General features: G+C 39.8%; 1 protein-coding gene across 1 annotated transcript in view; it reads left to right on the plus strand.

Annotated features, from left to right (window-relative positions):
* The window catches only part of maml2 (mastermind like transcriptional coactivator 2), a 47197-nt gene extending 32452 nt beyond the window's left edge, over positions 1–14745 (plus strand). The window contains exons 2-5 of the mRNA XM_084717422.1: positions 2453–3667; positions 12429–12587; positions 12706–12814; positions 13809–14745. Of these exons, the coding sequence (XP_084573548.1) occupies positions 2453–3667; positions 12429–12587; positions 12706–12814; positions 13809–14653 (2328 nt within the window). The 3' untranslated portion in view covers positions 14654–14745. The remainder of the gene's footprint in view (positions 1–2452; positions 3668–12428; positions 12588–12705; positions 12815–13808) is intronic.
* Positions 14746–15744: the final 999 nt, after the last annotated feature.

Below are 15744 nucleotides of genomic sequence, written 5' to 3' on the forward strand. Positions count from 1 at the left end.
GTCAAGAACTTTTTTTTTTATTGAGGTCTACGTTTGTGCCAAAGTGTATTTAACTTTAAAATAGAACTTACTTTTCTTTCATGCACATTGCATCTACTTAAACTGTAATACATAAAAGGTCAAGTGAGCTAATATTTTGTTTAAAAATGCATGAAAATGTAATCAGCTTAAGTCTAAATTACAGTACACTTATAGGACCATATGACATGGTTAACATTTTTTGGCTCGCACAACATTGCGCATGTTTACTGTGCATTAATATTAAATTAATTGACTATTAATGTATTATGATCATTCATTGCCCTCAATGTATTTTTATTAATTTAATTATTTAAATGCTCAAAACCTTGAGTCGGGTAATTCATAAAATTAAAATATTTGCCACCTTTCTTTAGTTTATTAAAATGTTGTTTTTTCCCGTGTTATAATACAATTGCAAACAGAATCTTTTTTGAAAAATCACTGTTGGTACGTTAAAAGACATTCTCACATATGAGATTTGAGTCACATGTCAAACAAGAATATTTTAATGATGACCAACTTAACAGGATACTTTAATGATTAATGTTTTCCTACAGGCATGGAATTTTTTTTTTTCCAGATTGCGGGGGGTCTATAAATGCACCATCAACAAAAATTTTGAAATAGCATCTGCCTCTAGCAGCAGTATTATAGTAACAACATATTGCTGACAAAAATAAAAGCAACACATTGCTCAGTCTTGCTTGACTTTGACATTAGTCATACGAACCCCAGCTCTCTTTTTGTTTAGGTTTTTCTTCTGCCTTCACACTGGTTGTTGTTACGGAGCTGAAGCAAGTTTCAAGTGTTTGCAAGCTGATTCTTCTAATGTACTAAATAAACCAAATGATAACTAGCAAATGAATCTATTTGCAATCATGCTTTTGAAAGCTAAATGCAATGCCACTGATGTGATCTTCTGAATAGAATTGATCATTTCAATGTCCCTCCGCCTTTCAGTGCAACACTATCGCTATCAACATAATCATCATCATCCATCCACATCCATTCAATATGGTGAAATGCACACACACACTTATTAGCTTTAATAAAGGGGGCTGGGTGAGTCACAGAGATATTTGTGCTTTGATTAAAATGTGTGGATGTATCTCTGAGCAATTGTTAAGAGCATTAGCAGAAGTAATACAGACACGAACAGAGTAGAAATGTAGTGAACTGCAGGATTCACTCCAAACCCTCAGGCTATGAATCATCTTAATCTAATGTGTGCCAGCAGGTGGAAATGACTCAAATTTGTTCCCACAGTGAAATATGCAACACACTGATACTCCTCTCCTATGTTCAGGTTGGTGTACAATCAAAGCCATTTTGTTTCCATGCAGGCACCACATTAAAAGATGGTCAGATAATCAGTCATTTTTATGTGTATACAGCAGTGTGCCTGAGACTGCCACTGGATAGACAATTTCTTTCCAAGTGAATTGTTATAAATGACTCATAGGCACACATGAAGAAATTATTTTGTTGACAATATATGTTCCTGAAAACATAAATAATACAAACAAAAACATTGTTTTCTCTTTTTAATGCTTCAGTTTTGCATAGTGTTACTGAGTGGAATTGTGGGACGTGGCTCTTTGCTGATTACCTTAAATGAAGACATGCATGGGGACAGGACAAAAGGAAGTCAGATATCTACACCAGCATGTTAAGCAGAATCTCAGCCACAAAGGAGAAACTCTGCTATCTAATGCAGCACAATGGAAGAAAATATAATGTATGCAAATTAGGGAAACAAAGACTCCATTCTTCTCTCTGCGGTCTGTCAACTGTATCAGATTCCTAGCTATCTTCTCAGCCCATCCACTGTGCTCAACCTACATTATATCAAAACGTTTGTCTAAATGCTGGAGCAGCATTTGCCTTGTCGCTGCATTGCAAGTGTTAAAATAACATATGTGAGAGCTTTGTGTGTTTTATCTGAAAGTATCTGTTTGATCTTACAAAACGATGCGACTGAGTGATTTATGTCAAAATAAAGCATTTGAGATGCCATCACTGCTGTAGAATCAAAAGTTATTCTACTGAACGAAAACGCTGTCTATTAATAAAAGTAATCTTCCTAAATTTCACAAGTTGGTCGAGTGTACAGCATCTACAGACCTTGGAGCAAATTGTGAAATTGGATTAATTTACATGGTGATACTTCGAGCTGGATGTACAATTTAATGCTCCCATCTTCAGAACTATCACCAGGATTTAAATTGGCTCACAAGACAGCTTTTGAATAGAGTGGAATAATTAAAGTCTTGTTATGGGCATGTTTCTTTAGGGTTAGTCTACTGAAATTCAGAGTAAGACTTGATAGATGTAAATAATTAATTAATGAAATGAAGGTGAGGTAAAGGTACCAAGTCTTTTGTTTCTATTTTTAAAATCTTTTAAAATTCCATTCTGTTGTGTTTTGCAGCTTCAAGGATCTTTGCGAAGGAAGATTGAGGGTCATGCACCGGGACAAGCACCCAAACAGAATGGGCTCTCTTGTGGTTTCTCGGGAACAGATTTTAAGCGGGTCCGTGTGGATACCAGTGGCCTTGGACATGCGCCTTGCAACCATACCTTAACCCAGTCTCATTCTCTGCAAGGGTCCTCAACTATGGGCATGCAGAGGAAGAATTACATGATGCCCCATGGCGTGGGGTCAGACATATTCAACATGACCCTGAAAGAAATGAAAAAGGAGCCCATTGACGTCCAGTCTTGTGGCCAGTCAAATGCAGAAATGATTTTTGACTTCAAAGATGAAAGTGGCAGTCAGATTGACCCAGAGCTCCAGGATCTTTTCGATGAGCTGACAAAGACAGTGCCAACGCTAAATGACCTGGAGTTTGAGAAGATGCTGAAGCAGGATGATACATTCGGTTTGGATCTAGGTCGGCCGAGCTCAGCAGGAGCATCTGCCAGTCAGTGTTCCCCAATGGAGAGGCCGATAAAGATGGAGCACTCCCCAGATTTTGGCCAGGTTCATGGAGGCTCGTCACAACTTCGACCAGCCTCAGCAGGACCTTCTTTCACGTTGACCAGCATTTCTTCTACCACCACGTCACAGAAAGCTAATACTCAGGCAGGGCAGCCCAGAGCCATGCCCTGCTGGCCAGAAATATCCCACGCACAGCAGCTGAAGCAGATGGCAGCAAACCAGCAGCAGCCGAGCTCTCTCCTCCATCACCACCACCAAACAACACCTGCGGGATTGACCAGCTGGTCTCCTGCCATGAGCACCCACTCCTCCACCAGCACCTTCCCCCAGGACAAGGTCTCCAGCCCGGCCCCGCTCAGCCAGCAGAGGATTGGCTCCCAGAGCAAAGGGATCAACAACTGCCTCTTCAAGTCAAACGGCCACAATGGCTCTCATCATTTGGACATGAAGGTTCTCAGCACCAAGCCCACGTTGCACTTCAGCCCCAAAGCACCCCACTCTGCCAGCCAGCCGATGCCTATCATGACAAGCTCAGTGAACAAGACTTCAGCCCAGCAGCAGCAACAGTCACCATCAGCGGGCCAGAATCAACAACATTCAGCTCTCCACTTCCAAAACCAACAGATCTCCACATCAGGGGCTCTCTGTCTACAACCCAAGTCTGTTCCTGCAGGGCTGCCATTCAAAGTGTCACAACAGCGACAGGTAAGGGCTCTGTACAAAATTCCTTCACACATGATTGATCTTTAGTGAAAACCTTGCATCTCCAAGTGTTTCAGGAATTAGATCAACATGGCCTCGTGCTTAGCTTTGTAACTGGGTGGTTTTAACCACATCCAAAAAGCCTTGAAATGCTTTTTTTTCACAAGGTCAGATGAGTGGCATGGATCCAACTATGCTGTAAACATTAAATGGATAGTTTGGATTATTTCATATGGAGTTTTATGAGGTACTTATCAATAGTCAGTGTGTTGCCTACAGTAGATGCCAAGCACCAAGCCCCTGAGCGAAGCAATGTACTGCTGTGGACAGGGTCAGCAACAAAAGTTATTTTAGCAACTTAAAAAAGGCCTACCAAAAATAAGTTGATATCAGTTTACATGTACACTGTATTTAGAATATTTTCGCCACTGGCACTACACCACATTGACATCAGACAGCCTTTTCTGATTGGAGACCACTGTTATATAAGCCAAATACAGCTCTTTCTGAACCAACCAAGCTCCATGGGTGAAATCAGTCATTTGTCTTCATAGAGGCTCTGTGGCACAATGGTTAGCACACTGGACCTCCAGTTGAATACAGGAGAAGTAATTCAAAGGTTGTGAGTTTGAGGCCCACCAGAGTCGACTTTTAAATTATGCAATTAACAACAAAAGATAGCAGTGGACATTCAAATGCTAAAATAATCACCCCTCTCTCGCTGTTTAGTTAAGATTCACCGAAGTCACACAAAAGCACAAACTAACATATCAAGCAGCAGTAGACCAGCAACTCCTGTATTAGGCGAGGAGAGTTACTGATTTTGCCTTTTGAGTTTGGTTAGTTTGGCGAGAGCAATATTTGGCTCACAACAGCAGTGTCCTGTTTAGAAAGGCTGTCTGATGGCAAAGAAAAGCAGTGAAAATATTCTAAATCTAGCACACGCTTAAACTGATATAGATTTTTTTGCATGGACCTTTTTTTAAGTGGCTAAAATACTTTTTGCTACTAACCCTATCAATAGCAGTTCATTGCTTAGCTCCCGTGCTGGTGCGCTCCCCTCTGCTTCTCCAAACCGGGGACACTCCAACCACCAGCTACTGTAGGAAATACAGTGACCATCATATAAGTACTTCCTACAACCCTATGTTGAATAAGTACAGTTAACAATAATAACTAACCCTTTAATATTATAGCCACAACTGCCACCATACTGTATGTGATTATCACAAGTATGAGTTGGATTAATAACACTGGAGTGACACGGTTTTCATGCAGTAAAATGTGCCTATAATATACAATGGCAAAAATACAACACAGCTAATACAATGAAATTATGAGGTATGTGCTTATTTAATGGCAGTTACCACGATCTGTATTGTCCTACTAAAGTGGCCTTAACTGTACAATTTTGACTAATTCCGAACAGTGTGACCCAGGGGTTCCCAAACATTTTCATGTCAATGACCCCACATTAGACGCACATTAGATCATGGACCCCCCATTTCTTTTTTTTTTTTTTTTTTTAAGATTATTAGGGCTTTTGCCTTTATTCCAAGAGGGACAGCTGAAGAGATGACAGGAAAGGAGGTAGAGAGAGAGGGGATGACATGCAGCAAAAGGGCCGCAGGCGTGAGTTGAACCGGCGGCCACTGCAGAGGACTAACAGCCTCTGCACATGGGGCGCACACTCCACCAACTGAGCTGTAGGGGCGCCCCGATTTTTATGAAGTTTTACTTCATGTATGATTTTATTTATTTTTCAGTCGATGTTGAATGTCTGGCTTGTGTATTTTATTACACTGTATACACTGATGTATGTAATGGCATTGTTTCTGCTGAAAGTATTGTAACATGATACACAGCAGTCAAACTCACTGTCTGTAGTCTTCCTCATCAATCGCTTTTTTTTTTTTTTTTTTTTCCCGGCTTGCTTGCAGCAGCCAACCTTTTGTCTGAAACAGCAACAGTGCAGTGCTGTTTGTTTCGGGACTTTATTGTCATTGTTCTGGCTGCTGCCTATGCCTTTGCTGTTGTGACTCCCTTGAATATGTATTTCCCCTGAAAGTGTTTTGACGATGACACAGATTGCCAGAGCATGGTAGATTAACATGCAGGACTTCTAATTTCTCTGCTTGTCATGGTGGCTCCCCGTCAGGGCACAGATATGCACAGCGGGATTTGCTAATTGGAGGTTGTTAGCTACAAGGGACAAGTGGTGGAAAATGACAGTAATCTGCTTAGCCTGGTGCCGGAGGTTGAATCACTGATTTGTTATGATTGGGGAGATTTAGACCGTCCCCTCTTTCATTTTTACACTAACAGTATCTGTAGCTGTCTTTGTGTGAAATGATAATGTGAGCCACACAAGAGAGCTCTCACAACCTCTACAGATCAAGGGAAGTGCTTGAGTGACTGGGAGAGGGTGGGAGGAGACACAGAGGGAGGGAGTTATACAGACATGGAAGTAAACAAGGTAGGATGACAAATACATCAGCACATATGGGTAAAACAGAACCGGTTTTACCACTACACCACAGAGCCATTTACAGTCTAAACAGAACATGTGGCTGTGCATTTTATTGGTCATCTTAAAACTTTTCTCCATTTTTAATATTTTTATAATCAGAAACCTTCGATCAGTGTTGTCATAATACTGGAATTTCTAACTCTGATACACCACCTTGAAAAATATTTATATTTGATACCATTGTGGATACCACAGGAAAAACTGACATTACTACCTTTTTAAATATAACAAGGCTATAACATAACAACAGATAGTCAGCCTGAGAAAACGAGACAAATGACAAAAAGAAGACAGCCCTGTGAGTATGTGAGAGGAGGCAGGGGGTGCCATTTCATGAGTTGGGAAGTTGTTCCTCCGACTTCAGTGTGTTCATGAGTTTTAAGTCATAATGTGGAATAATGATCGCTGCACCATAACATTCTCTCACACCACTAAAACACTGGTTGACCTGACTTGTAATCGGGGTTAATGCTAACACGTCACTCTATGCGGACAGCAACTAAAGGTTATAATGGAGCATTACAAATTACTGAGTCAAAAAATGATATATGCATTTTGTGAATTAATAAACCAAACAATTAGTTTCATCTGCCATGTTTCTGTGTATATGACGTCAATGGACAACAACTTGGCAACCCATACCATGATTTTTTATGACTCTCTGAGTTTCTGACTTAATTGGAGGTTCACATGAGTTTTCCCAGCCGGGAAGTAATTTTTCAGAATATTACAACACCACATGATTGCAGGATATGTTCAACTCTGTGTCAGTGAGAAGAGAGAGTGTGAAAACGCAGCTGATACCAGAGTATCGATACTGCAGAAAACAAGTACTGAAAGCATTTCAGATATTTAGAAACAATATGGTATCAATATTTCTGACAACACTACTTTCTTTGAATGTATAAGTCAGAAATTTTAAGGACTCAAAATGACTTCATAATGTGCTAGATATTTTCTATGTACACAGTATATTAAAGCTACTACAAAGAGTTTTTAACTGGTTATGAAACTTTCATTTTAATACTGATGCTTCTATATGACCTATATAAGCAAACGAGACCATCTATGAAAAGACTTGCTATTTCTATGCAGTTATTCTTAATGGCAGCCCCCTGTTTTTTTTCCATGACAGCAAAAAGAATCAGGAGAAGTTTTTTATTAGGATAAATTTATTTTTGACTGTATATTTTGCAGGTATGATGGAGAAAACACTACCACCTTTGTCCACAGGGTCCTAAATAGAAAAGTTCTTTACAGTAGCTTTAATTAAAATTATTATCTAAGTAAAAGTACTGGTTATGTCAGCATTAATATAATTATGATTATCAGTAGTAACATTGATGTAGCGCATTTAAAACGTAAATTATAAGCAATGAAATCGGTACATAATTAAAAATAACAGAAACAGGGGGAAGAGACTTAGAAGAGAGCTGGATTTCAAATAATGAAAAAGCTCTAAATGGATTGTGATAAATTATTAAAAAAGCAAACTTTTCCAAAGCCTGCAGCTACTGAAAGTAAAAGCTCAGCCACCTCTGGTCTTTAAAATGCTGAGGACGTGGCTGTGCTCGAGTTCATTAGGGGTAAGAGTTTGGTGAGACAGCTTTCCCAAGGACATTGCGGTTTAATGTGCAGTTTGTTTGACTAAACGAAATATGCACACATGAAACTAGGAATATGATAGTGTAGGCACTGTGCAGAAGAAAGAATAGTAACCTTATAATTTAAGTGTTTGAAAAAGGCTGGTGGTGGTGGTGGTGTTTTTTTGTTTTTTTTTGCAGTCAGCATCGACAGGGTTAAAAGTCCAGCTAATGAGGAGGGGACAGCTCACAGAGAGGAGAAAAAAAAGTGGAGTCTCTTCCCACAGTGAATTGAATTAGTAATGCCAGAGAAATAAAGGTCCTGAATGAGTGCCCTGAGCCCGTGTAACACTAGCAACTCACAGTGGGCTTCCTCCCACTGAGCAAAGCTGAAGACCTTTTTTTTTTAAAACAGCCAGAGATGTGAGCTTTAGTGCTTGTTTGAAGCTTCTTACAGTTTAATAATCGGTTGCTGAGTCAAACATGTCAAAATTCAAATCCACCACTCTCCAGCTATGAGGTCACACAAAAAAAATACCTCACTCACTTTAAGTATGAATATATTCTCTAGCAGCATACAGTAGAGGACACTAATGCATTATGAAAACTGAGTTACTGTGGTTGGTGGGCAAAGCTATTTCAAGGACAAAATTTAGTGTTGCTAGTCACATGACATCAGTAGTGTAGCTGTGTTCTGAAAAAATTACTTTTTGGGTTTCATGACAGTGAATAGCACCAAGAAATGCAATCAAACTTTATTAAAATACAGGTCTTAGTTATTTATTATCTCTAAAATAAAAATGATTCCTAATTTTGGCACTATGGTAAGAGTATTGGGTTCCTCCCAATTTACAAACACTTTGAATTTGCTAGTAATAGATGCCGTACAGCTGTCCATATAAGTGCGTGTGTTTGAGCTATTCACTCGTCTCTTTATTTAATTTTCACAATGGAGATCAGACTTGCTGTACTGAATGGCCTCTCAGAATTTAACCATTTTGTATATTTAACTTATGATCCCTTTATAGCAGTGTGCTAAAGTGTGCTTGTATTTTAATTATATCTAAACTACATTCAGATTAACATTTACAACACTTAATCGCTAGTGACTTCTTCTTTTGCTCTGCATAAGACAACACTGTTTTTTTCAAGTGAAGACAGACATTTGGCAGCAGTTTCATCATCCCAGTGATTAGCTTCAGCTACAGATTTTCCATTTAAATACTAAACAAGAGCTTGTGCCAATTGCTTTCTGCAGAATAAAGTCCTCTTCTTACTGGAAATGCAGAAACCCAAATTACAACTACAGCTTAAATAAGAAATATCTTGTGTCTTTACTAAATCATACAATGATCATCATACATCATCAGGGATTAAGGAAACATTCTTACATGAAATAAAAACCAGCCTCACAGTCAAGATGATCACCTTTGAAATTCCCACTCCAACTGAAACAACTATTTTTGTTTACCTGTTTCATGTTTATTAGCGTTTAAATGAATGTTGAATGTTCCCCAAATGAGTACGTCTGTTTATGAGTCGTAAGAAATCATAGATAATCTTTTAGAAGGAGTAGATGAGAAGTTAAATTGAGCATGTTACATGTATGTCTGTATGTCATGTATGTATGTAATGTAGTCTGGCAAACATTAAAGCAGACAGTCACTCAACTCCAATTCCAGAGTGTGTATTTTCGCAGCAGTGGGCTTTTGTTTTTGGGATAATGGGCTTGGCTTTACATTGACAGACAGCTGACAATTATAAACAGCTGACCAACGACTCACTGTTGCTTGTCAGCGTCAAAATATAATGTTGCACTCGTCTTGCGCCCTTGTTCGGTGTCCCTGCAGTCTGCCTGAGCTTTGAGGCTGGGGAGAAAGTGGTGCTTGCTTCAACCATAGATCATATTTTAAAAAGGGATTCAACCTATTTAACATACTGTTTGTGGCTCCAGTACGCTATGCAGACTGCAGTACTCATTTCGGAACACTAGGGTCTTAAATATTTTTCATTTAAGATAAAGTTGTGCTCACAGTAAATAATGACTCCTGAACTTTTGTTGATGATCTTGTGGCACCACATCCCTCAGTTCGGATAAGAGCAGGGCCACAGGGGTTGAGCCTACCAGGTCACTCCAGCAGTGCTGTGAAGGGAGTGCTTGTTTCCTGGGAAAGGGAGCTGCAGCCAAGTCCAGATGCCGAGGCGCTCCCCAGGGACAGCGTCATGAGTCCAGACTGGAGGAAGTGCAGTGTGAGAGCCGGCAAGGCTGGGCCTGGATCACTGTCAGCTGCCTGCACTGCCGCAGGATGGGAGACTAAATCACTCTGCTCCTTCTCTGAGGCCTGGGCCACATGTGGTATTCATTTACAACAAGCTTGTGAAGAATGAGAGGGGGGAAAAACATGGAAAACAGCTTTATGACACATCAGGATGACAGAGAGGATTACTCAGTTGTACATGCTAAAACACCCCTCATTGGGTTTTTCTTACAACAAAGATGGAACAAGCCCTCTCCAGTGTACCTCTGCAGGGAAAATATCTGCTATGGTCACAATTTCTCACAGGCTCGATAACTGGATACAGTGAATCAAAGCCAGTGACTCTGCTGTCGAGAGTAACAGGAGAAACCACTGTTTTGATGTTTTAGTCCCTGTGTAACCTCATTGCCATGCTTGGTTTACTGTGTGGGTTGAACTCAGGCAGAGAAGGCGAATATTAGCTCGTGAAATGGCTTGTGACTCCTGATGAGTTTCAACTTCCCTCGTTCTCTGATCCTGTCTCGTTAGTTCTCCAAATTTCAGTCTCATTCATTATCATTCACACACACACACACACACACACACACACACACACACACACACACACACACACACACACACACACACACACTCATATACACATACTTCCCTCTCTTTTTTTCAGTTCTTCTCTCGGGGACCACAAAGTCACCACCCTGTGGAGATTCATCCTCTGCAAAGAATCAGTCCTCTAAGTAATAGCTTCTGCTAAATGCACTGTTGGATTTCTAATCCATTTTACCCTGGGAAACATTTTAAGTCAACACAATGACTGACGTTGTATACACAGTGCATGTTAACTTGGATTTGGTGCACATTAACCTCTTTCATGACAAATACTTACACTTGGTTGAAGCTTGAGCGTACTGAGGGTGTCCTTGTGTCCACAAGAAAGACAGGTTTTACTTGGAGCAGTTCAATAGTCTGCCCACACAGCCGCAAAAAAAAAAAAAAAGCTAAAGAAAATATGCATTACAAGGACATATAACATCTCAAACATCCATGATGGTAAAAAGCACATGCTCAGGACAAGACTTCAAACAAAAAACTAGTTTGAATAGCTCAATTTCATTTGAGTGCTGCCGACTACAACATTTTAATCAGTGTGATAGTGTCAGGAGCCAAATGGGTTTCTAGTGGATGGAATGCCTCGTTGCCAAACACAACACAGTGATCAGTAAAGGAGAGCTTATTAAATGGAGGTAGTCATGGTGCTGGCGCTTAACTCCCCATTGGCACATATTTCCTGCTGTCTCAGGGATTCTTTCCACTCTCTTTAGACACAATTATCAAGGGAGAAGCAGGCCTTGAGGAGGGCTCGCACTCCCCCTTCCAAAAAAAGCCTCTTTCCAAGTCTCCCTTTTTCATCTGCAGAGGGAGTAGCCTTGACCACATTCTGGAGGTTGAATAGCATCTTTGAAACAGATCTATCATATCTTGTACAGTCTTGCCCTCTAGTGGTCACATCCTATTATTGCATGCACTTGGTTTTGTGCCTCTCTACAACCGCATACACTACACTTTGCTCAGATCTTCCAGTGGTGGAAGGTAACTAAGTACATTTACTCAAGTACTGTTTTTAATTACAGATTCAAGCTAATTGTACCTCCATTTTATGACACTTGAACTTCACGTCATTTCAGAATGAAATATTATCTGACACCACTACATTTATCTGACAGATTAAGTTACTTTTTACATGTAAAAACACATTATATACTTCCATCATTCCAGTAATATGGAAAGTTTTGCCTCCACATTGATGATTTACAACATTAAAATGCTCTCATGTATTTGTTAGTGATCATTCCTTATAAAATATCACTCTGATGGGAGCCATTCTCCATAATAAGTACATTTTACTGATAAAACTTTATTTCTACTTTTACTTAAAGGTACGAATTTCTCTATTTTGTTGATTTTAGAGGCCCCTGTTGACAAAAGCAGTGTATTTCCACTGACATAACCACAAAAGTCAAAACATCAAAAATCAGTTTGTCTGAGTAAATATCTCCTCCAGCTTCTTTTTCACTGGCTAGCATACTTGTCACTGTAATGTTTGCCTGGGAAAATGTCAACAAGCTTGAGAATCCGACCTGGTGGCAGGCATTAATAATAACTATACAAAAAAATCCAGTCTTCACACGGATGGTCTTGGCAGTATTAAACTGAGAGTGCTTTATAAACAGTTAAAAATTGCTTGTGCTGGAGTATTTCTTCATTTACTGAAGTTGGAGAACTAACTTCTTCCACTACTGCATCCTTCAGGCATTTAGCAGAGAAAAGACAAAAAGACATTTAAAAATTAAATAGTTCCACTGAGACTCATGTAAAACCATCATGTGTCTCTTCAGGGTGTTCCTCCTGGTCCAAGGCTGCCCACCAATGGAAGCTTAGGAGTCATGTCGGCGCAGCCGCGGCCCCCAGCACCCAACAACCAGCAAAAAGGCCCCGCCAAAACTCCGGCCATGCAGAGACAGCTAACCCAACAACAACACACCATCAGCAACTCAGTAAGCTACATCTTACATCATACAGCTTTCACACGTCAATAAACAGTTCAGATTTTGTGAGAATCAAATATTGCTTATTCATATAATTAGTATTCAAAACTTTGTCTTTCCTTTTCAGGACAAAGACAGCGCACATGATCAGTTCAGTCGTCATCTCACGAGACCGCCGCCTGATTACAAGCAGTCAAGAAGTATGGTGGGAGTTCAGCAAGGAAGCATCTTCACAGGTATTGTTCATTTCCATGGTTGGGAGGGTTACTATTAAAACATATTCCACTTCAGATTGCTGAATACCTGCGCAGAAATGTAACTTGTAACATATTCCATTAGATTACTCAAGTTAAGTAACTTATCTAAATACTTTGGATTGCATTTCGAATACTTGAGAATTGTCTTGCTGAGCTCGCTTGTTTGAGTCGCCCTGAATGTAGTCTCTTGCTTTACTGTTCTCACAAGGTCACATATGGTCACACTTATGCTTGAAACACACACCCAAAGGAAATGATGTGAATCATGTGCTGACTAAACAGATCGTATTTGGGAATAATTAGTGATGGATATGGAGAATTCAGCCAAGAGAATTAGTCAGCTAGTTAGCTAAACTAACAAGCAAACCAAGTCAAGTTTTACTTATGTATAGCCCACAAACCCAAATCACAATTTTCCTCAGGAGGCTTTAAAATATTTACAGCGTACTACATCCTCATTAGACCCTCATTAGCATGACAGAACGGACTAGAATGACAAAAAAAGTAACTTAAAACTTACCTCAAGGTGCCTCTTCAGATTAGATTATTTTTTGATGCAGAGAGCGGCTTGGCTGATGGAAAGCAGAGCGCTGCTTCATAATGTTACGACCATGTGTGTGGATAAAATGTCCTTTATGTGTCCATCCAAAAATACATTCCCGACATTCCCGTCTCCTCTCGTGTGGCACGCATGCAAATTGTTGCTCAATTTTTTTTTTTTACAATCTTTTTCTGTGAATGCAGGCCTCTCATGAATTTTGGAGCAAATAATATAAAAGCATATAAAGTAATCCCTTTTTTAAAGACAGTAACTTTATTCAGAATTCTACCAATTTAAACTGTAATGGAATACAGTAACTCATATTTTGTTCGTATTTCGTCACTTCCCAAACCTAATCATTTCTGATCAAAAAAGCTTTAAATGCCAATCAGCGACCATGATTGTAATCCATTTTTCTTTGTATCTCTTCAGGTCAAAACTCCTCCCAGTCTTCTAACAGTGGTCCTGAGGGTGACCGACAGTCCATGTCCTGTCAACTCCCCAGTAGGCCTGGTTCAAAGATGAGTTCTTTGCCATCCGACCGCAGGTTTGGCATCGGGACTGAGTGTCATCCAAGTTCTTGCATCGGCCAGTTTCAGCAGCATAACAATCAGAATCGAATTGGACTCACTCAGAATAAGGTGAGGTTCCTGGCGCCAAACTCACACGGGAATTCTTTTGGAATGAACAATGTAGCAGGTGTACAACACCCGAGGACGGCGGCTGACATGCACCCCTCGGGTGTGCCAGGGCAGGGTCTCGGAGGGTTGATGAAAAATGTCAACATGGGCTGGAGCTCGGCCAGCAAGCAGGTGACAACTGGACTCGGCGTTAGGCGGCTACCCAATCCACTCCAGTCTCAGGGTGCGCAGCTGGACATGTCAAATCATCCATACCAACAGAGACACATTGGCCCTCCCAACCAGGTTGCACCAGACATTGGGATGCTTCCCCATAACCCCTCGATAAGAGACACAGCCCCAAGACCGAGCCAGCCGATGATGGGCTCTCCATCAGCAGTGGGGAACCTGAACCAGGCCTCTCCTGAACAGAGGGTACCAGCAGGCAGCTTCACAGAGCCCAGTCCTGGCTCAAGCAGCTACCAGAACAACCGGGCCAACCGTCTGACCTTTGACTTCCTCCCCGAGGGAGACAACACAGTCCCAGGGATCAACACGGACTCAGACTTCATAGACTCTCTGCTCAAGTCCGGCTCTGGGAACGATGATTGGATGAAAGATATAAACTTGGATGAGATCCTGGGCAGTCACTCGTGAATTTGGGTCGCAGGTTGCTAAAAAACTGACCTGCAGCTCAAATTACAGAGTTTATGGATATAAAATGTAAGGGGTAACATTTTTAAATAATTTTATAAACTCATATTATTTGTTATCCAAGTATACTGTATTGTTTTGTATTGTATTTACTGTGAAAGGAATTTGTGTTCTGTCCTTAGTACTCGGCATATTTTATTCCTGGTATATCGGCCAAGAAACTGAAACTTTCTTTGCAGTCACTGTTTTTGTGGTCTCTTTGTCATACTCATGCTGTAGTGCTGTCGTATAGGATAAAATACCAAATTCACACTGTGAAAAGAAAACATTGCTGTGTTGCTTTGAAGTTCATCTTGATATTCCAAGTTAAGTTTCTAACTCTGCATCCAGTATTTAGCATGACATGGTATTTACCTTAACAAGTTCTGCTACCATACACACACAGAGAATATCGCCACAACAGATGTTTTCTTACTTATTGTCCAAACTTTTTCATCTGTGGTAGTTTTTGATGCAATCTAAATAATGTAACCATTAGTTTTTGTTTTTTTCATGTGATATTTAATAATTATTGGGATAGTAATGAGACATTATAATACATGTAATTAATAAAACTGATTTGAATAAATGAATAAATGAAGTGTTGTTTGTTTTTTCTTCTTTAAAATATGCTTTGATTTTTATTTGTATGTATATAAAAAAGCTTGTTCTCTCTTATACTATAATTGTGTTAGCATGATATAATCTTACACACGTTAGAATAAAATCATTTCTGCAAGTGGCAGAAATGTTTTAACACTGCTAAAATAAATAAGAATTTTAAATAAAATACACAGGGCAAACTATATACTCTACATGTACTTTTTTGTCTAATGTGAACAATTATGTTCAATGTAGAGATGCTGCTTTCTTGATTTTTGGGGTTGTAGGTATAATATGATCAGTTATTCCATCGCTGCCTAATGTGTTTGAGTTTCAGTATCACAAGGATGATTAAAACATCCTGTTTTTTTTTTTTTTTTAATTTGCTAGAGTATTAGGCACATTTTTATATTTATTCATGATATCTGATTAAAACCTAACACCGCAGAACT

This window comes from Lutjanus erythropterus, chromosome 4 (assembly GCF_056507025.1).
Source record: "Lutjanus erythropterus isolate fLutEry1 chromosome 4, fLutEry1.hap2, whole genome shotgun sequence".
NCBI lineage: Eukaryota > Metazoa > Chordata > Actinopteri > Lutjaniformes > Lutjanidae > Lutjanus > Lutjanus erythropterus.